This window comes from Archocentrus centrarchus, chromosome 24, assembly GCF_007364275.1.
Source record: "Archocentrus centrarchus isolate MPI-CPG fArcCen1 chromosome 24, fArcCen1, whole genome shotgun sequence".
NCBI classification, from domain to species: Eukaryota; Metazoa; Chordata; class Actinopteri; order Cichliformes; family Cichlidae; genus Archocentrus; species Archocentrus centrarchus.
Genome location: NC_044369.1, coordinates 1,458,774 through 1,482,065, shown reverse-complemented (window position 1 = coordinate 1,482,065; position 23,292 = coordinate 1,458,774). Strand labels below are relative to the sequence as shown.

At 45.9% G+C, this 23,292-nt stretch overlaps 1 protein-coding gene across 5 annotated transcripts in view; it reads left to right on the top strand.

Annotated features, from left to right (window-relative positions):
• The window catches only part of myo6a (myosin VIa), a 150,240-nt gene that overhangs the window by 50,837 nt on the left and 76,111 nt on the right, over positions 1-23,292 (top strand). For all 5 annotated transcript variants that reach the window (XM_030721419.1, XM_030721418.1, XM_030721417.1 and 2 more), the window contains exons 11-12: positions 3,664-3,844; positions 9,267-9,411. In XM_030721419.1, the coding sequence (XP_030577279.1) occupies positions 3,664-3,844; positions 9,267-9,411 (326 nt within the window). The remainder of the gene's footprint in view (positions 1-3,663; positions 3,845-9,266; positions 9,412-23,292) is intronic.

The window sequence follows — 23,292 nt, the reverse complement described above, 5'->3', positions numbered from 1 at the left end:
TTCATTAGTGCTGTTGTGTAATGCTTCCAGCCTGAAACTCCTCAGTGCAAACCAGCTCTGCTTATATGATCTCCTCATATTCAGATGCTTCATATATAAACAGCAAACATTTTAATTAGTAGCCAGACTGAGCGCTTCGAACAGCACAAGACATTTAACGCACCGCATTAATAAGAAAAGCTCATTTGTGTTGCTTATGGCTTTTGATTAATTATGCACAAGTGTTCCATTACTGTATACGGCTTCCCCTGCAGTGCATCGGTATTAATTATTGCAGCCATTCAGTACAGCATGGACAATATATTGAAGCTGTGCTGAAGATGGTGGTTAAAAAGATTGTTTCAGTCTTTTTATCGTGAAGGTTTACAGTCGTAGTTACAGTTAGAAGAACTGGGACCTTCTCGCCGATCTGCTGAGCCCAACCTTTAAAACTAAAAGCCGAAATATGCTTTTAATTGAAGTGGGAGCTGTGCAGCTGAAGCAGCAGCGGTTGAAATGGGAGCGTGAGATTACTTTAGTGCTCTCCCTGGTGACACACTGTAGATTTAAAGCGTGCAGCTTTCTGGGGGAACAGCATGAGTCCAGAGGAAAAGTTAAATACCAACAACCATCAAATGAGCCGAAGGAGAGCCGAGCCTTAATGTACAGAACAGCCTTTATATAAAGTCTGTGTGCAGCATACTCTCACAGTGAGACAATTTACAGTCTAAAACACGTCTACACATTAAATACATTCTCTCTACATTAAACCATGATGTGTGTCTTCAGTTCAGCTTTATTAATATACCAGGCCTTTACTTGGTGATGTTACTTTTAGGGCAAATCATCTTTTGGTTAGTGAAAGTCTTGTTTAGCAGTCGTCTCAAGATGCTTCATATAGGAAAGTAAAGAGCCTACATCAGTGGAGAAAACCACAAGAATCAGGCGATCCCTGTGAGCAGCAGCTGGTGACTGTGGGGAGGAAGAACTTCCTTTTAACAGGAAGAGACCTCCAGCAGAAGAAAAGGAGCAGGCAGGACTGACTGGAGGGTGAGGAGGAAGAGAAGAGAGAAAAACCTACAGGAGATGAAATACAAAGTCAGGGATGTAGCTGTGACATAAGCACAGGAAATGCTCAGTGCATCATGGGAAGTCCCAGCGCAGCGCTCTCATAGGGGCTGTTCATCAGTTCGTGCTGCTTTGTGGAAGCCGCTGATCTGAGTTTGACACAGTGAACAAAACAGCACAACAACAGATACAAAGTAACAACTCTGATATGTTGATTTCGTGATGTTTGTCTCCAGAATAAATGAAACACGGCTTTAGGCGGCTCTGCTCTTTCTTTACGTCGGCACGAGGCTGAGCAGATGTCAAACTGTGGAGACTTTAAAAAATAGCAAAATTAAACCTTTTTGGCTGAACAAAAAACAAACAGGTTGCCGGGACAAAGGCAACAAATTTATTTCAGGTCCTTCTGTTGTAAGCCGGGGAAACACAATCACCTGGAAGTGTCGGGAGTGGGAGGTGTGTTTATATCCAGGAAGCACACAAAGGAAGAAAGTTGTCCTGGGAAATGAAAAAGTTTGTTTTCCATGTCCTCTTGCTTTATTTCATGACTTCCTCAGAGACTGCAGTAAAAAAAGTATTTGCAGACAATCTGCAGCTTTTGTGCCTTAAGCTGAGCTGTGGGGGGAGGAGTGTGCAGCGGGCGGCTCAGGTAATATGTGCTGAAATCCCGGATCACTGAGGAATATCCCGCTTTCACTCTGAGGGGGCCTCGAAGATCAAATGTTAGGGAAACTCGAGCTTTGCCCCTGCCGCCCGGTGCTTCAGGGTTATGAAAACAAATGCTTAAAAGGATTATTCCCGGATTATTGTAATCTCTGATAAATGACTGCTGTATGTCTCCTGGCTGCGGCGGCTCGTATCACGCAGGATGACCAGGTGATGGGTTTTCTCCTCTGGCTGTGGGAGCCGTCGTCGCCTCTCCTCTGACTCGCATGCTGATTTCTTCACCTCTGCAGTGTTTTGAACTCTTTCTGACTTTGCTGTGGAGAAAATATCGATTGTTTCTATCAGCCTGAGTGCTTTTGTGTATTTCAGAATGTCACAGTGGCGTATTCACACCTTAACAAATCATTCGCATCCACTTCCTGTTGTTTTTAGCATTGAGCTGGCTCCTTTTACAGACTGGAACAGTCCACTGTAAGCCGCGATTACACGGCATTACAGCCGGAGCCCCAGCGGCTGTGATAATAAAGGCATCGGGAGCCAGGCGTCACAGTCAGCTGTATCATTATTTACAACATTATGTTGTTGTTTGAACTAGTGACCATAAACCCATCAGGAAGGTGTTCAGAGAAAGTAACAAGTGCGACTTCAATACACTCAGACTTCCTTTTGCAACAGTCGCCCTCTGCTGGCCGTCAGACAGACTGCAGGTTTAATGCAGAACCTGCAGGAAGTCAGAAAAATGATTTCCAGGCTCGTGTGCAGAAGAGTTTAAAGGTTATTTTATGCTGAATAAGTGTTTAAACTATTTACTCAGGTAAAAGTCACTAAAGTGCTAAGGTAAAGTGCTAAAATTTGACTCATTGTACAGAATCAAATGCGTGTTTTACTGGATTGTAATTACTGATTAATTAATGTGTGTTAGTGTTAATGTTGAGGCTGGAGATGATTTTAGGCACTTACATTCTGCTGAGTAGTTGATCTATTATAACACAGCACCTTATATTAATAATTTGTATTTTAAATGGAGGACAGTGTAGTACTGAAAGTACATTAAAAGGAAACTTCCTTGAAGTACTCGAGTAAATGTACTAAGTTACTTTCCAAAGCCGGTCCTCTCCGTGCACTCAGCCAAAGATGGGTCGGATCGTTGTTGGCCGGCTGCTCCTGCAGGTTTTGGTTTCCGTGCGAGGACGGATTATCAGGCACTTTATTCCCGTTTTTCTCTGTGAGGGAGAAATGCTCCCGATGCTCCTGATGTATAAATAAATACCGGTTAGACCGACTGATGTTGGCGGGATCGCTCCCTGTCAGCTGTTGATTTGATTGGATGAGCTTCAGTGAAAAACATCATACAGAAAAATCCGGAGAGAACCTGATTTTAAAAAAAGTGTCCCCAGCTAGGCAAAAGAATTAGTTTCCCACTTAATCCTCCATCCCGGGCGCCGGCATCGGTGGGTCAGCCTGCGGTTACGTCACACTGTGACATTCCTGAGTGGGTTTTTCAGGTGTGTGTCTTCCTGCTGGTTTCTCTTTCGCTGCTTACGCTGCTTTTTGCAGTTCTTCTGTGCATCGCAGTCAGCGATAAACAGGGTGATGGATGCGCTGCACGGAGTCACTGCAGATAAACGACGTTCAGATTCAAATTAAAATTAGGATGATGGCGTCAGCTGTGAGCGATGATTTGAAGATTCGGGTCTCTGATTCCTGATAAAGTTGTGATTCTTTAGTTTTTTTTCAAATAAAACCAAGAACTTGGTTTAACAGAGGAGAACAGGCAGAGAGCAGGTGGGCAGAAATAACCGAGACCATAAACTGTTTGGAGGGAAAGTTTAGGTAAAGCTGAAGAAATGAAGTAGACCCGGGCTGTTTGAAGGAGAAGGATGTGAATAAGGATGAAGGACATTTATCAGAGTGTAAATGTCAGTAACTTTCTCTCTCCTGGTTCCTCAGCACATGAAGTCGGGCCCGTTGAAGGACCCGCTGCTAGACGACCACGGCGACTTCACCAGGATGTGCGTGGCCATGAAGAAGATCGGCCTGGACGACACGGAGAAGCTGGATCTGTTCAGGGTGGTGGCCGGCGTGCTGCACCTCGGAAACATCGACTTTGAGGAGGCTGGAAGCACATCGGGTGAGCTGAAAATTCACACGTGTGGTCTGATTGGTCGAATCGAGCCGGCCGTCGCAGGCTATTCGGTCCCCGTACAGCCATCGAGAGCTTTGTTAGTCAGACTCCATCAGGTGCCCCTGGTACCTGGTTTAGTAGTCGTGTATGTTATATAGATATTAAATTACAGCCTGCAGCTTCCACTGCGCGCTGCAGCATCTGCAGTAATGTGGAAGCTGCAGCTGTCGTGGTGAGGAGAGAGCCCTCACTCACAGCCACGAGCTCCGGGTAGTGACTGGAAAAAAGAGGTCACAGTTTTGGGCATGTCCCACTGGGAGGAGCCAGACCCGGGACACACTGGAGATTATGGGATGGGGTGGCCTGGGAACGCCCTGGTTGTCCCCCTTCAGGAGAGCCGGAGGAGGCGGCCACGGAGACTAAAACATGTTGTGTGCTTAAGTTAGACGTAGAAAACCGTCAGCAGCAACATCCTGATACACAAACAGCTGAACAGGAGGCAGCAGATCCTGAGAGATGAGCTAATGAGCTAAAATAAAGTGCAGTTAAAGCTGCAGCATCGCAGAAGAACCTTTAAAATGTCCCATTCAGACATGCTGTTACAAACTGTTATCACGGCTCATCGAACCTTTTCTCTGTAGTTCAACGTGTGGTTCTGAGCGATGAGCAGCATCTCACTGCAGCCGCTTCTGTGAGGTTAACTTTAATGCTCCCTGATTGGCCGATATGTCGGTGCCGTTTTTGACTTCCTTAATCTGTCATCCAAATGTCAAATTTCACACTGAGCCGACTGCAGTCGAATAAAAGCAGCAGAAGGTCAGCAGGGCTTCCTCTTCAGCTTTAAAGATCAACTTTAAAAACGCACCGCGATGCGTTCACTGAACAGGAGGGAAAAGCAGAAATGTACCCACAGGATCACGCTGCATTCAAATCACAGAGTCAGAGACATTAAAAAGTATCTGACTCTTTGGACTGAAAGTAAGTTGGAACTGCACAGAGAGGATTCCTAATGTTTTGGCACCTGCTGTGAGTTTTTGTTACATATTTAGCAATTTTGAATAGTTTTACAGATCTGATGGAAGTCTTCCTTTGCTTGTGATTTACGTATTCACCCCCATTCATCTGAAAACATCTCAGCTTCACTTTGGTGGAGGAAAAAGACCAAGAACTATAAAAAAGGATGGAGTCAAACTGTAGTTGTATTCCCGGGGAGGTCGTTCGTGGCCTCTGGGCTCTTTGTAGCTGGTGCATCCTGTGAGCTGATGTCACGAATAGGTGTCTGATCAGGTACAGCCAGCACGCTCTCTCAGGCGCCTCCCGCTCGTCTCGTATCGGCGGTCTGATGCTCCGGCCGTGCCCACGTCACCCGCGGGTGGAGGTTGGGCGACTGGTTCGGGCCGTGACCCGTTTTGGACCTTTCACTTCCACTCCGGTTACATTTCAGCTCTAAAAACCTCTCGGTAAAGGGAAAGCTCGTGCTCCTGGGCTGTAAGTTACACCATGAAGGACGCCTCGCACGTTAACGAGCCACTCGAGCAGCTTTGATGAAGCCGTGCTGATCGATGCCTCAGAGATGAGAACGGGCCGGGACAATCCATCCAAAAACTTGTATTTATTAACATGCCAAATAATAAATGCTAAAAAATGAATAATAAGTAATTAAAATTGCACCGGAGAGATTGATCCCCGCAGATTGGGACTGATGTAAAGTGATGTGAGCCGCTGAGGTGTGGCGGGCAGTTGATGGTGGGCTGATGGAGGAGTGGAGCCCTGCAGCGTGCTGTGATTGCATTTGCTCTCTATCAGGAATCATCCATCTCTCGGGCTTCTCCACTCCTAAACGGCTCCGGGTCGGTTCCTGAGAGGCAGATGCCACTTTGATCCCATCCCTCAAGACCCTGCACTGTGATTGATTACAGTAATATTCAGCCTCCGTCTCACTCCGGCCTCATTGTGATGGCTGATAAATGGTTCCTGTAATCTGTCGCAGATTTGACAGTCACAGAAGGACGTTTCACTTTTTGTCTTTGCGTTTAAAACGAGCAGGACAGGAAACTCGTGACCGTCTTGAATTACTTTAGTTTGGCTGAAGGGAAATTTATTAATTACGCAGCTAAAAAGCTCATTTTGTAATTATTCCAGTGGCTGTTTCAGGGATTATGCTCGCTGCACTTGCAGAGGCAGTTTGTGGTGCGGTGTTCACGCCCGCTCCTCCCCGTCTCACGCCTCGTTTTTCACACACCGAACCCTCCAGGGAGGCTCAGTTTCCATGAAAATCAGCCGATCCTTTGAACTCGAGCAGTGAAGTTCCTCAGCTCGCAGTTCCTCCCCATCATTTTCTCCTCCACGGGGAAGAAGAGGAAGCGCAGCGGGGCGCCTATTAAACGGACTGGTTCCCACGGCGGGCGGTTTTACAGTGAGCGCTTTCAGTCAGAGCAGCCAATCATCCAGGTTTTTGAGGCAGGCGTGGCTGACTGTTTGGAGAGAGGCCCCTCGAGGAGGATTTTAAATAATATTTACTTGTCATATCGGCTCAGAAGTGCTTTTCTTAGTTTGGGAAAACATGTTGAAGTCAGGTTAATTTAAACTCTAAATGTGGACATGCAGGTCTGTCTACACGGAGCTGAGGCTCCGCCTCTGTCGGATGGTGTTAAACAGCTGATGGCTCCTCAACAGGAGCAGCAGGTGAAGCACCGAAGTCTGAGCTCCAGTTTAGAGTGAAACCCGTTAAGCTGCTCGCAGCTGCTCCCTGATTCCCAAAGGCTCACCACAGCGGGTAGCTCCGCATATTTGATGGGGCAGAATTTTACCAAGGATGCCCTTCCTGATGCAACCCCCGATTTGTGTCTCCTCCCCAGGAAACAATGTGTAAACGTGTTACTGAGGACTAATTAGCAGGTGTGTGTGTCCGTGATGGCCCATACGGTCTCTGGATGCAGCTGATCTCTCAGCTGATCTCTCAGCTGATCTCCAGCTTCCACGCTTTGACTGCACCTTCAGGTTCTGTGATCACATGACAGACAGGCAGGAATCGAACCTTCACTTACAGCAGCACTCTGTACCCACGTGACCGGGGGCGGGACGAGGTGCAGCCTTCAGCCAACAGATTCATTGGCAGATTAATTTCTGCTCTTCGGCTGTAATAAAATTCCCGGTTTCTGAGCGGCTGGTTGGATGAATGTTCTCATTTAAGCTCATTGTTAAAATCTTCCCATGAACCACTGCGCCTTTATTCTCCGGGCTCGGTTCATTTCAGAGGAAACTGGGAAATCTGTGAATCAGAGTTTCATTAAGTAGGAATTTTGTCCAAGACCTTGGCTTCTGTTCTGATTCGTGCTTCGAGCGCTCCCCTCCGCAGGGCCTTCGTTCGCCCTCCAGATATTGATTTAATATTAGCTTAGCTTAGCCTTCAGGAGCAATTGATTCCTGGCATTGATCAGAGGAGCAGCTGTAATGATGTGAAGCCGTGTCACCAGCCAGCACACGGCTTCACGGGCGCTTTAACACACAGATCCGATCTTTGGCGTGAACTCCGCGAGCAGCTGCAGCCCTGAGCGACGTCTGACCGGCTTTCATATGGAAAACCTCCTTTCACGTGTCTGTGCGAGTTCCTCTGCGTCAGCGCTTCCTGGGCTTCGTCCGCGTCTCCGTGGCCTCTTCACCTGCAGGCTGTATACGGCCTTCTCCTTACAGTCGGGCGCACGTGGGTCGGCTTCTCGTGGAAGTGCTCGCTGTTGCGTAAATGTGGGGGATTTAGAGGGTTGCTTCATTCACTTAATGCTTTGATGGGTTTGACTGTGCTGCAGCACGGATCAGAGAGACAGAGGTTAGCGCTCTGTGAGGGACTCGTCATGCCTTCAACAGCTGACTTTGTGTGACGTGAATGCTGTAAATGTAGCCTCCAAACTCCAGACTGCACTGCAGCTTCTCCCCTTTAAAGATAAACAGCTCAGTGAATTTAGGTGGAGATGAACCTTTATTGGTCCAGCAGGGCAAACATCATGTGCTGCAACAGCAGAAGGGACCAAACAAAGTGCACAATGTACACATTAGATTGAGCCCATGAAATCGGCTCCATGATTGTTACAATCTGCGTGCATTAGCAGAGAATAAAAAAAAACTCACTTTGGGTAAAAGTCTGTGTTGATGGCTCATCTCAGAAGAGCGCTTTGTGCTGATCAGCGTATTGCTAATTAGTTCAAATACAACAAAGGAAGAAGAAGCAGGATTTTGTTCTCCTCCATGATTTTTATTCCCCACAGCAGTTTTATCCCACTTTCTGCTCCATAACCGCTGATTTATGTTTGTGCTGTAAAGTGACGTCACGCTGACGCTCCCTGGTGCTGTTTCACTTGTCCTACATCTCTTGATATTTGGCTGGTTCAAGACACAAGTGTGTGATTGTGTTGGTCTTCACTGCTTTGTCAGTGATGTATCAGTGCAGGAGAACCGAGGTTCTCCGATTGTTCAGGGGAAGATGTCACTGAAGAAACCTCTGATTTCTTTGCTGCTTGTTGCATCTTCTCCTGCTCCCGTGTGACGCAGCGGTTTGTCTCGACACCAAAGCACATCAGCAAGTGTAAATGTGGCGACTTCACAGTTGGCGCGCAGTAACCAAAGTGGTGACCGTGACCCCGGCGTAAGACTTGGGTTCTAAAACCTGTGAAAACGCGGGCTGGATCTCAGAACAGCTCCACATCCTATAAAACCCAGCCTGGGGTCTGGGTTTCTAGGTCTGAGATGCAAAGCCAGTGTAGAATTACTTTAAACTTGTATTGGTTCTTAATGGCCAGCAGGGGGCGACTCCTTTGGTTGTAAAGAGAAATTTGATTCGATAGAAGTCTACAAGAAAGTAACCCTACATCTCACTTGATTTGTGACCTCAGTGAGCACGTTCCTGATGTGTTTGTGGTCGTTTGAAGTCTTGCTGAATACAGCGTGATGCTAATTGTGTAGCAGATGGTGGTGAGGTGGGTTGGTGGGGAGGTGGGGGTGGTGGTGGTTTCAGGCCGTGTCCCTCAGTTTCTCAGTCCGTCCACCCTTCATTCATCACATCCGGTTTCAAAACAGGGAAAATGGGACTTCAACCAATAGGCGACGTCATGGTGCTACATCCTTCTTTTATATACAGTCTGTGGTTAAGACTAGCTTATTACTGCCATGTTGTCTGTGTTGACCTCCAGTTCCAGCCTGCATCATTAGGCCACACAGTCTGTGATCTTATGTGGTATTTGTAAATGACTGTGCAGTTGTACTGTAAAATATTTTCTGTGGTTATTAATAAAAAAGTAAAACGACCCTGACGCTGTTTCTGATGTTTATCAGCCTGCTGGATGCTGCAGCCTGTTAAAGCAGCAGCAGCTGTGGGTCACATCACACACCTGACAGTTTCCATGCTGATATTTTTGCCCTTTTCCTCGTCTCACAGGTGGCTGCGCCATCAAGAACCAGTCGAGTCAGACGCTGGAGCACTGCGCCGAGCTGCTGGGCCTGGAGGAGGAGGACCTGAGGGTCAGCCTCACCACCAGAGTCATGCTCACGACAGCAGGGGGCGCCAAAGGAACAGTCATCAAGTAGGAAGCTCCTCTCTTGCACGCACACACACACACTTACACACACACACAGCTGTGTTTCCATCACATCAGAGGACATTACACTCACTTCCTGGAGGCTTGAACTGACCGTGATCACGATGTGACTAAAAACCTTAAACCAGTTCATCACTCTGAAATGTAAAGATCATGTCACGGGGACAAGAGGAGGTCAGGTCACCACCACATGAGTAATGCATGCGGTCCACAAACATGCATCACTTACACACACACACACACACACACACACACACACACACACACACACACACACACACACACACACACACACACACACACACACACACACACACACACACACACGTTTAGACATTTAGAGCGATGGAGGGTCTCAGAGCCCACCTTGCTGCTTCTGGGTGGCGGCTCGGGCTGACGGGGCTGCAGGAGCTTTGCTGACTCTGTCCCAGCCTCTTTGTTCCTTTGAGCTCGGCGGTGTCTAAAACGAGCTGTTTCCACACATAAAATCGTCCAGCTGCGTCCTTTGAAGAAGTGTAGGTGAATATGGGAGTATGCTTGTCTCAGAGGGTTTTTGCTGCTGATGATGATAAAGGCGATACCACCTGCCTTTACCTGAAGAACAACAAAGGAAACACATCTTTGACTTTTATCTTTGGGTGTGTGATTTAATTCCTTTCCTGGATTTATTAACTGCTTTTAACTGACAGCTGGTTTGGTTAGTTGTAGCCATTTGCTGGATGATATGGCTGTTCCTCTGGAACATTATTTTTGCACAGTGGGAAGAAGTCCTGACTTCATCAGCCAATAAAATGATCAGTGTGGACGTTTTCCCAGGTGTTTCACATCCAGATCCAGGTTTGCTTTAAAGGTTGTGTGTGTGTGTGTGTGTGTGTGTGTGTGTGTGTGTGTGTGTGTGTGTATTTGGGGGGGGGGGGGGGGTCAGTTTGCAGTAAGTCAGTGTTGGCCACTTGGGGGTGGCAGAAACATATGATGATGATGATGATGATGATATATGTCACCATCCTTTTCACGCTGTTATCGTGGTCTTTTTTAGCCAACAGTGTTACCTCATCCACTTAAGAACAGTGAGATCATTTTACCTGCTGTTTGTGTCCAAGTTAGCATATCCAGTACATAGACTGTATGTAAAAGATGGACACAGCCAGCGAGGTCATCCACTGGTATGTGGGAATTATTCTGAAACCTCGATTTGAGTGTTTTGCATATGTTGGTGTTTTCAAACTGGACACGGTGGACTTTGAATCCACCATGTCCAGTGGATTCAAAGTGATTAAAGCGGTGATTCCTGAAGTGTGGGTCACCATCTGTCCATCCATTTTAAGCTCTGTTTTTGGTCTCCACCAGCTCCCGTGTGAAATATCTGCCTCTTTAGCTGCTAAGTGCGCGTCTGTGTTCTGCAGTTAAACTCTGAGTTTGTCAGTCAGCTGTCTGATGCTGAGCGGAGGGTGCGCACCGTTTTCTGGGAGTGCTCTCTGCTCTCAGGGTGACCTGAAACAGCACATTTTCCTGTCTGACAGCTCACTCCGCCTGCAGGTACTTCTGTCACAGCTCTCCACACTGTTGTTTCAGACATTATTGTTGTTTAAAAAAAATCAACTGTACCTGCAAAAAAAAAAAAAAAAAAAAAAAAGGGCCATTTGAAGCTCGACGTGCAGAGGAAGACTGAAAGCTTCAGACCAGCTGCCGAGTGGAGCTTGTAATAAGACTGTCAAATAAAACTGCAGTGCATAAAAGTTAGAAAAAAATGCTGATTTTATTTTATTTGAGCTTTTTTACCTTCCTCCTCCTCCTCCTCCTCCTCCTCCTCCTATCACAGCCTCAGGTGGGGAACATCTGCAGTAAATGTAAATGCACAGAAACACAGTGACACTTGAAAGCTTCGCAGGTCCAATCCACAGAGATGCGTAGAGGCATGAGTGCGCTGACTCACAGTGTCGTTGGCGCAGATGGCTGATGTATCGCTCGTCTCGTAATCGCCGCCCAGAGACAGGCGAACGCTCCTCTGCAGCTGACGTGGAATATACAGCGAAGTGAAACGAGGCTCCGAGGAGCGGCGGCGGAGCTGGTTAGGATCCGCACTGACTCTGCTCCTCGTCTCATTGTCCTGATAAACAGCCGATCAGATCTCAATGTTTTTGCCAAAACTTATTATGAATAAAGTGGGGGGCCATCTGGACCCTGATTGAAGCGCCGGGATGCTCAAATGAGGCTGATTTAAAAGGGTCAAAGTGGTGCCTGAAAGTTGCTCGAAGGTTGTTGCTCGAAGGTTGTTGCCCATATTTTTCCCCAACTTTTCTTTCACCAAGTTTCAGTAAGTTCAGCTCACACTCTGCACCCCCGCCACTAATTATCACTGCAGCACTTACAGTACCCAGGAGGCTCCAGCAACACTTTTAACCATTAGAAAAATACAAAACAGCCAATCATATATTTTCTGCATACATATCAGCCAATCAGGAACCAGCAAAGATGGGCTGGGCCAACCATTGTCCCTGGAAATGGGGGCTGTCCAGTAGAAAACCTGGGTGCCGCCTTATTTGGTTTATAAAGAGCAACTTAGCAGTGATGTTGACGTTTGGCCCAGGATGCTGCAGGAAATCCAAGTTGGACTTTCCTCTAAGGAGAAAGCATCCAGGTGACCCAGGCCCTAAAGCAGCTCATTATGCAGAACAATGAGCTGCATTCGGACTGTAGAGTGACTGGAAGATGAGCCTGTGTCAAAATGTGGGTAAAAAGGAGGACTTTAATATGCACGTGGTGATGAGCCCTGAAAGTTTACCCAAGATGCACTTTGTGAGGTTTCTGCAGTGAATGATCAGGAAACAGGTCAAACATCCAGAAAGCGTCTGATGAGACGGTGAAGGCGAGGCTAACAGAGAGAGGCCACACTTGGTGGTTCTCCAACTTTTTCTTGAGGCTGTCCCAGCTGCCATTGGGTGAGAGGCAGGGTACACCTGGACAGGTGACCTTTCACACTCTTGGCTACCAGGTAACCTAACCCCACTAACATGCATGTGTTTGGACTGTGGGAGGAGCCCGGAGGACCCACGCAGACACGGGTGGAGAGCGAGCCCTCTGTGTGGTGTGGTAAAGTTTTGGACCCACTGCTTCACAGTGAGTGGATCCCTGATCCTCTCCTGTGGTGGAAGTGCAGCGTTTTGCCACATTGAGCTCCAAACATTATTAAAAATGTAGTGCGATGCTTTTCATGTCAGGGTTGTGACACGTGGAGTGGGTGTAAAAGGTTTGTCTTACAGCTTAAATGTGTTTTTCAGCCCTGAAAATTTCAGCTCATTATGAAGTTATGATGGCTTCAAACTGCTGGAAGAAATAAAGGCATCAGGAAGGACCCGGCCTCATGAATATCCAAATGGCTTTAAGATATGATGACACCTTCATTAGTCTTTTTATTCCTGGGAGTAAGAAACACACACAATGAAGCAGCCAAATGGAAATAATTTATTATCATCATTATCTCTGTATACTAGACATAATCTTTGGTTTAGCTTCCTTTGTTTGTGTAGCTTAAACTTCCCTTTTTATCCATCAGCAGTTGATTATAGAGACATAGAACAACAGGAGGAAGCAGCACACACTCCCACACTCAGAATTAACAACTTTATTTGTATATTTTGCCGTTTTCTGCTCCTCTAAAAATGAGGGAATTCCTCTTCTGAGGCACTTTAAATGAAGGTGACCTTTACAGTTTGCTGCAGCCTGAAAAGGATCACAGATCATGCTGATAGAAAACATCATCCTTGAACATTATTAATGGCCCTTATTTAGAAAGAAAGGCAAGAGGAGTAAAAGCAGAGCTGTAGCTCAGGGCGGCTGTAAACATGCTGTAATCAGTTTGTCTTTGGTTGGTTGCTTCAATTATATGAAGACTTACGTTATATAAGACATGTTTATATGTCCACTCATTTGACTTTGGTGCCAAAATTCTTCTCCAGTGAAGGTCCAATGACCTGCTCAGTGATCTGTTTGCTTCTGTTTGGCTCCAGCAGCAAGCTGCACCAAACACTCATGATGTCACAGAGTGGATATCCCTGATATGGTGATCTGAGGCCCCACGCACCTGCTGTTCAGAGGCAGCCAATGAGGAGCAAGCTGGTTTAAAGCAGCAGTTAGCATTTTAGCTTTTAAAGAAGTGAGCCTAACCCTAACCAGGCCACTGGTGACCCGGTAGGTGTTTAGAGTTCAACAGCTTTTCTGTCATAAACCCGGCATATAGTCACAAATTCACACCGACGACAACTGCGAGCCGAAAATCAGCAGGCGAGAAATAATCAGCAAGCAGACGGCGCCCCGAACACGGTGCAAACGGTGCTTTTACCGCTCACACCCGTGTCTGAGGACGCCTCAGATCTGCACATTGAAATTCTCTGTCAGCGCATGCTAAACTGTGGGGAGCCTCATTTAAGTTAAATGTGACAATTGGTTTCAGAGCACATATGGCACTCCCCTTCTGCTGTGTGTGTGTGTGTGTGTGTGTCATTTTCCAGGCTTTGCTCTTATTCAGAGACATATTTAACGTTCTTCACAGAACGTCCTGTTTGTTTCTGTTATGTTCTCTGTGCTTAATGTGTGTTAAATTGCTGGTTGTTGTGCACGCTGCAGCGGTTTCAGTTTCATCACGCAGGTGGAGGAAGATGTTTCCATCCAGTGTTTTTGTCTGAAAGGTCCAAACATAAACCAGATGATCTTCGATCACCGCGGACTAAAAACTGCTTCCGCTGTCATGTTTAAAGATGCTGGATTCTGCTGGTTTCATGTTTTATTGTATTTATTGTGTATTTATTCATTTATTTTAGCATGACTGTGGCCTGTTCTACTCTCAGGAATACATAAAATATAAAAACTTTCTTATGCTGTCATAAAATTAAAAATGAAACACAAACAAAATAAAACCAGTGAAATGGACTGAAATAAAATATCAAACTTTTGCAGAGGAGCTGCAGCCGGTTATGCTTTTAGAGTCGTTAAATTTCCACTTTTCTGTGCCGCTCTCGGCCTTGAGTAGCACATCCTCTTCATTTTACCTGCTTCGCTGTAAACCAGGTAAATTCTGACGCTCGGTAAACAAAATAGAAAATTAATCTTTTTATAACCAAGAAACTTCCAAACAGCAGACGCGGCTCCTCGTACGGGTGGGGGTGCTCCCGACACGGCTTTCCTTCACCCTCCATCCTTCATTGCAGCTGCTGCCACACGGTTTTGTTACCTGACTTGTGGCGCGACCCAGTCATGATGTTTGTTGCAGACTTTATTCTTTAAAAGAGGAAAATATTAATTTCAGTACACATGATGAATGGATGAAAAGTTGTGTTCAGGGAAATGAAAACACTAATCAGTGCTCTGGAGGTCCATGAGAGGGCGCTGTCTCCAGCGTGTCCTGGGCCTGCCCCCGGTTCTTCTCCCAGCCGGACAAGCATGAACCACCTCAGCTGGCTGCTCCTGATTCAGGAGGTGGCTCTACCCCGAGCCCCTCCTTCGCTTCTCACCATTGGTTGCCTGGAGGTTGTATGTGCAACACCATCAACCTCTGGATGATCACTTTCAATTACAGGGTGATTGCACAGGTTGCCTGGTCAGAGGCAACCTGTCTCCAAACAAATGTGGTCCAACTTGGACTGCAATCACTCTCATTGGTGAAGGTTTGCAAATAATTGCTGTCTGATTGATAAACTGAGTCAGACTGATGAGTGCAACTGAGGGACTCAGGTGTTGTATTCCGATATATGCCGATATCAACGTGAGGTTGCTGAGTACCTCATTTTGCAGGTAAATCACCATCCTGCAGTAACTACACCACTGTTGGTGACTCGGCCCCACTGATGGTAGACTCATAGCAGATCTTATTCAAGAATCAAGAATCAAGAATCAAGAATGCCTTTATTAGTCCCACAAATGGGGAAATTGCAGTTAACAGAACATCCATCCAAAACAAAAACATAACACAGACAGGGTGGGGGGACAGATGTCTGAGGTCATGCAACCGTTTCACAACGGCGCTACCTTTAGCAGAAAGACAGAAAGAGATACACTGGGATAGTTAGGTTCAAAAAAATCATCTCATACTGTGTTCATAAAGAACACCTTACGAGGTTACAAAAAACACCTCAGCAAAAAGCATATTGCACATATAAAGCCGGGATAGCAGTATGGTGGGTAGGGTCAGGGTCAGGAGGGGACGCAGACGGAGACGAGAGGGTGGGGGCATTGTGGAGCCCAGATGCCAGCTCCCAGCCAAACAGTTCGCTGATAGTGATGGAAGTTCATCAGCGGCCTTGGTACACCAGATCCAGCTTCACAAATCACAGAGAGGGCTGAGGGGGATAGCGGCCTTCACACATAGTTCTGGAGAGATATGATTGCCAGCCAAGGCCGGCTAGGGAGCCGAATTCTGATAATGCAGGTGTTGTTTTGGAACAGGCTGCTTGTTTTTTCAACAGCCTTCAGTCTCACTGGGAAACCATTCAATAAATCCAATAATCCAAATTCATTAGTTACCGTCCTCACTGAGCAGAACCGTACCTTATCTCCAGATCGAACCCCTCTCACCTGCTACTCCCCAAGTCTACGGCTCAGGTTCATCAGGCTTTGAGTCTGAGTCTGTACCATTCTGGTCAGCCCATCCACCTGGGTCGGCAGCCTCTGCAGATGTCGAACTGCCGTCCAGGTTTTCTTGATTTCTTTGATTATTGCTGTTTTATCTCCATCTGAATGCTCTTGAATTGATATCTGACCTGGTTCCCACCTTTAAAGCAACCATTTCATGGCATACGGTCGCAATAAATTCGCTTGTGCCGCCATCTCTGACCACTGTTTTCCCCAGTGTGACTAGCATGAGGCGGACCCCACTTGCATCTACGATCCTTCACTACCCACAGGGCCGTAGATGGTGTAACACATGGACTTAGCTACTGTGACTTCAACCATTGGTTTTACGTCCTCACCTTCTTATTTTCTCCTTTATTTTGGAGTGTGTACTCTGGTCTGTTCTTTGGTTTGAGAATGGTGTGTTAAAGTTGCAGCGGTGACTTTTTGAGGTCCAGGTGGACGCCAGCCTGACTCGGTGACGGATGAAGAGTTCAGCGATCTCAAGGGCCAGAAATGAAGCATCTAGAAGCGGAAAGACAGCTCGGACCGTTCCCAGCTTTACCAGTCGGCTCTGGCTTAACGAGATAAATGTGAAGCCGTGGAGCGTTCAGGAGAAGGAGGAGGAGTTCAGCTGAGTATTATACCATTTTTATGGCTCAGCGCTCACCGCCAGGAGACAGCTTCATGTATTAGGCTCTACCTCAGGCTCAGAGAGGAGTGAATGCATCTAAGCAAACCTCCCCCATCAGCCTGCTGCTCCACCATGAAGAGTTCAAGGCAGCTAATAACATAATCCTCAGAGTGATGAAGAAGAGGAGATGGGAGGGCAGGGACGCAACCGTGTACCGCCCGACAGTGATGAGAAAATAATACGACACTCAGAGCACAGACCGGCAGGTACGTTTACCTCGAGGCCCGTTAACAGACTCCTCCACTGACCATCTGAGGAGGTCAGTGGAGGACGTCTGCAGGTCAAAGAGCTGCAGAAATATTTATTAATACACAGCATTAGCTGCCAGTCTTCAACAAACAGCTTATTGTGCATGTTGCATTTACACAGTCATCTGTCTTAGCCTGTCATTTTCTCAGATTTGCGGCGTGGATGAAAATGCCTTCTGTTGTAAGACTGCAGAGAAACATTAAAACAGTGGCGGCTGAGGCCCCGCCGCCGGCTGAGGCCCCGCCGCCGGCTGAGGCCCCGCCCCCGGCTGAGGCCCCGCCTGCATTTATCTGGAGCTCGGTCCCTGAATCCTCCAATTGTTTTGCCGGCGGCGCGACCCGAGCTCGCACACCATCTGAGTGCCTCGGTTTCAAACCTCCCACGCTAATGTTTGTTTCCCCTCTGGAGACGGGAGCAGGTGTCGGTAAGCTGCTTCCTGTTTGTGTTTGTCAGGTGACGCCGCCCCGCCTCATCTTTAAAGCCACGCCGCACATCGCTCTGCGTCTGGCGGTTGGTTGTTAGCGCCTACCTTTTAATGTGTTTAATGTGTATGTCAGTAACCGGGAACCCGCCTGCTTCCTGTGCAGTTATTTCCACCTGTCATTCCTACAGGTCGCTGAATTTCACCTGAATTTTAGTCACTTCCTGTAGTTTAAGTATTGCTGACACTGATTTCTGGTCAGTTTCATGTTCACAGTTGTCTCCTGGCACCAAATGGGTGAAAACATCATCCTGCTGATGCTGTGTGTGTTTCAGGGTTTTTTAATGCTTTCTTGAAAGTATAGGAACTGCACTGATGGAGGCCACATCTCTGTTAGCAGTGCTGAATGATTTCATGTGTTAGAAATGACTGGCTGATAGTAATAAACCGTGGATGCAGTCTGGATAAACTGCTGAGCACTCGATGCTTGAAGGCGCGTCTCAGGAACCTGAAACATGGCTGACAAAGGAGAGGATGATCTGCAGTAACGGACATGGGTCACGACATTTGACCTGATGCAGAATGAGCTTCACGTTGGTACGATTACATTCATTTTATTTGTTTTCCAGCGTGAACACAAAAAGCTTTGTGCCAAACTGTGTGGATGTTTTCAAGCTGCCGCTGCAGGTTTCTGTATTAACGTGTTTCACTGGCTGATGTTGTGGTTGGCGTTGTAACATAAGGTGTGTGAGACTTGTGGCCATCTCCTTTTTTTTTTTTTTTTATAATAAAACAATAAAAAAGTAACACCCACAATCACCAAATCACAGGCTTAAAAAAAGGCCACACTTTGTGGTGTGACATTTATTACCCCACTGTTGGCCCACAGCCGAGGTCCTGATGATGCTCCGTGACTGATCCAGACTCAGCCCACAGTCTGTCAGTCCAGCTTTTCATCCGGGGAGCGATCCACACTTCTGCTTCCAATGCTTTGGAGTTTCCCTTCCAGAGATCTTCTCTTAGCGACAGGTCACACTCCCGAGTAAAGTAGTGAGTCTAACTCTTCAGGCTCTTTACGCTGGGGACTGTTGTCCTGGTGAGAGACTGAGCATCTGAGTCTGGCTGGGAGGAGCAGGAAAGGTGTGGTCCGCTGAGATTTAGCACACTTGTAAGTTTTGCTTGTTCCTTTTTTTGTGCATTCTGGACTTTGTGTGTTTATAACTTTGGGTTGGACTGAGAGGCGCTCTGGGCTGGATTTTGACTGGCAGAGACCGCCACAGACCCTCAGGTTAAAAAAAAAAAGTGTCTGTGTACTGTGAAGTTCAGGCCTGCTGGTGGCGCTAAACCGTGCCTACTGTATTCCCTCTGATGACCGCGTCAGGCCGCGATCGGGCTAAAGTCACCATGGTTCCTTTATAGAGGTCAGGTGATGTGGAGGAGAGTGAGATAGAACAGGTGAAGAGATATTTACAGCAACATAATATAAAACTATTAGACTTATTTTCAAATAAAAATAAATTCTCGTGTGTGTGTGTGTGTGTGTGTGTGTGTGTGTGTGTGTGTGTGTGTGTGTGTGTGGACTCTGTGGCTGCAGCCTTTCGGCAGATGGTGGAAGGAGTGAAAGGCTGATGGGAAAAATGCCGTCCAACATGTTTATTCTGTCTGTTAAAGCCAAAAAGAAAAACCCTGTGACTGAGAAAGCCAAAGATCCTCTTTGCAGAAGGAGGCGGCAGACTCACCGGCGGCGGCAGATGGTCGGAGGGGGGTGGAGAAAATGGTTTCCAGCATGTTCCTCCCCTTCAGGGATGAAGAGATCTGCTGAGAAGCTGCACAATTATACAGTTAGTTTAGAAGGAACGAGGTCTTAATTTATCAGACACGATGTGAGTAATATAAGAGGTGTTAATACCCTGCACGCTCGATGATTCATTTCAGCGTTTCAAAGGAGCACTAATACAACTGCTGATTTTAAAAAACATATTGCTGATTTTTTTTTTGTTTTTGTTTTGTTTTTGGAGCCAGAGGTGACCACAGCTCAACCAGAGGGTGGCGCTGTCAGCTAGCCTGGTTAGCAGACTGCATCTATAAACTGTCTGGCTGCTAATTAGTACCACACTAATAAGTACCACTTTCACTCCCACGGGCAGGTAACACCACACAGTAGGCCGTCTTATTTGTCAGGTGAGTGCATTAAAAATGCTCCAGAGGCACACACAGAGCCACGGGTCCAGTTCAGGGACAGCTGAGGTGAAGCCTAGCAGACAGCTGGCAGCTACAAAGCAGCCACGCTCCTAACGTTAAGCATTAAAAAAATCAAAATGGCTGAGTTTTAAAACATGCACCCTCCGTACAGCTGCTGTGAAGGAGGAAATTAGTTCTAGAGACCAAAACTGTGTTTGTATGAGGCCGTGAACATGTTTGTTTCTGCTGTAAAGTTGGACTGACTCACTGCTGGATCGTAGACAGGATAAAACATGGATGCAGCTTCGGAAAATCAAGCCAATGTGGAAGTGCCTAAAAACAGGCATTTTTTCCTCTGGCCACTAGATGGCGATAGCTGTGGTTGTAACCAGGCTTCTGGTCCTATTGAAGTTTCTGGGAAAACACAGTTCATGGGCTCAGTCACTCGTTTTGGGTCATAATCAGAGGTGGCAAAAGTACTGACATTCTGTACTTAAGTAGAAGTACAAGTACTTATGTTAAAAAATACTTTAGTAAAAGTCGAAGTACTGGTTCAACTTCTCTACTTAAGTAAAAGTAAAAAAGTACAGGCTCTGAAATGTACTCAAAGTAAGAAAGTAAAAGTAGTTCTTTGGAGGACGTTTCTACCTGCATTTTTGTGTAAAACTAACCGAACCTCGTTATATATTATTGTAATAATATAAAATAAAATTACATGAGAATGCAAACATTATTCCAATCTAAAATTTAATCCTAATGAATGCACTCAGCTTGAATCTGTTATGTAGGACACAAACTGTTAAAGGGAATTTAAACACAGCTCTGTTCTCTGTGGCCTCCATAGTAGAGGGTGACTGTGCCTCCACCTAAACACCAACATGAGGATACTCAGGGGTTACAGTGGGATTCAGAAGGTGGAGGAACCCTAAGATCAGCTGTAGTGGCTCTGCATGGGGAGAAGAATCACAACTTTCTATTTTAGTTCCAGTAAATGATGTTTGTGTGCAGACTGTGATCAGCTGACCTGCTGCTGCTGCTCTGAGGTTTACTGCTCTGTGTGGATGAACTGAATTCACAAAAATGTAAGCCAGTATTTCACAGCTATCTGAGCTGATCTCCATCCCCTACACTGACAGCATACAGGCTGTAGAAATGTTGGATTCAGTGAATGAATCTCAGCATCAGCAGCTTTGATTCAAACTCATCTCTGCTGCACTGATGTAACCTGTAACTCTGACCATGAACACAAACACTGTGCTCCAGTCCAACACAGAGCTTTACTGTAAATACAGTACAACAAACTAACCTATTTATTACACACTAAACTGCAGTATTTTCATACAATCTTTGAATTACACAAAGTCAGCATACTTCAGTTTATTTTCCAGTCCTTACCTTTAATTCTAACCTCTCTTCTTCCTCTCCTGTCCTCTTTCTCCATCTCTGAGTGAACTTCTCTCTCTTTGCTGTCCCTGAAATGCAGCAGCTCTTCTTTTAGCTAGCTGTGTAACAAACTGCACACACTTTGTGTGTTTGCTGATATTTGTTGAGTATTTAGAAACGTTGCATTTACCTGCCACACGTTACTCCCTTCATGCTCGCTCCTCTTCAGTAGCGCTAGCTAAGCTGTTTATGTGCCGCAGCGCAACTTACGGACTCGGTCCGGCCCGATTATAGCGCTATAAATGATACATTAATTATATGGGTTTGCGTATTTAATCCCTTTGTACGAGATAAGCCCCGATGATGGAGGATACACCAGTACGATTGTCTCTTGTGTGTTATTATTCCTCCATTTAGGCTCAGATCGTTTGATGTTTGACTGCGCACTGACCGGAAATGCAAACTTCTTCTGACGTGTTAAAAAGTAACGAGTCTGTTTGAAAATGTAAGAAGTAGAAAGTACAGATACTTGTGTAAAAATGTAGGGAGTAAAAGTAAAAAGTAGTCAGAAAAATAAATACTTAAGTAAAGTACAGATACCTGAAAAATCTACTTAAGTACAGTAACGAAGTACAAATACTTCGTTACTGCCCACCTCTGGTCATAATTAATGAAAAATGTTTTATTTTGAATCATGGTCATACCATGTTTTAATGAGGAGGATTACCTGTGGTATGAAACTGCACACTCATTGGCTAATGAGCTGTCAATCATAAATAATTAACCAGAGACCTGCTCCTCCTCATCACAGCTGTCTTTTTGCAACCAAAATGGCGACGGCAGACACGCCGTAGAACTTTTACAAACTAACGGGTGACGCTACGCCTCATGTGGACATTGGAGGAACTGCAGGTTTTGGCACTTCCATATCAGTGTTGTAGTCAAGACCACCTAACCCAGGGATCCTCAAATCCAGGCCTCGAGGTCCGGTGTCCTGCAGGTTTTAGATGTGTCCCTGATCCAACACACCTGAATCAAATGGCTGAATTACCTCCTCAGTCTGCATTCAAGTTCTGCAGAGTCCTGCTAATGACTTCTATATTTGACTCAGGTGTGTTGAAGCACAGACATCTAAAACCTGCAGGACACCGGCCCTCGAGGCCTGGATTTGAGGATCCCCGAGACCGAGACAAGACCAAGACCCGTGCCCCACGCTACATGAGCCAATAAAATGTGAAACATGATCAAAATCACTTCTCAAATTGATCTGAAAGTTTCCCATAAAAACACCTGGATATTAAACACTCAGAGCTGAAATAAATATAACCATCTTTATTTAATCCTCCTGGGTGACTTCCATCTTGTATCACAGAATGTAAGACAATTATTCATAGTTCATCACAATAGTCTTTACTTTTCTCTGCCTTTCATAAACAATACATAAAGTTATGTTGTTTTTAAACAATCTTTGTAAAAATGGGTGATATTTCAAACCACATAGCTAAATGTGTCAAACTGAAAAAATGGCAAACACTCATCGACAGTAAGACCTAAAGCCACAAGTTTCTCTCTTATACAGGTTAAAGCTGCAGTATCTTTTATAAAAAAATCTGTTTGTTACATCTTTGTTAAAACTGTCACCGTGTCGCGACAGTATGAGACAGATAATCTGTGGAAAAAATCGAGCTCCTCCACCTCCTCCCTGCACTGCTCCTGGTCAAAAATAGGGTTTAATATTTTTCCCGAAAATGACATGGATCAAATCCCGGGAAATGAAGAGCCATTTCCCGGGAATCCCGGGAAAAAGTTTATTTATTTTTTTATTTTAATTAGGCCTTCTGTAGCCTGTGTCGGCCTTAACCTATTGTGATATTGTAGAGGTAGCTTTCCAGCTATGTCCTGTTATGCCCAGTAGGGGGTAACGTCGGCTTGATTAACGCAATAAAACCTACATCTCGACATTCGAGTGCTCGAGCTATGCGGTGTTGTATCGTTCCTCAACACTCCCTTAACAAATATAATTCGAATATTCCTGCATTGTACATGGAATTATACCAAGATATTTTACAACTGCTGGTGCAAAACAATACGGTTCATCTCCACAGCATTGATAAAGGCTCAGCCACTTGCGCTGTCGTGGCGACATCTGTTGGGCTATATCTCCACCAGTGGAACGCTGTAATAGTCATTGAAAAGTTAACTACCGTACTACACTATAATATGGCATAACACAGGGCCTTGAGTAATGCACTACGACTTGGTCATTGCCATTCTGGCAACAGCAAATTTATAACACCGTGTCTGAGGGTTAAAGTAGGTTCGCTGTGAATCGTCT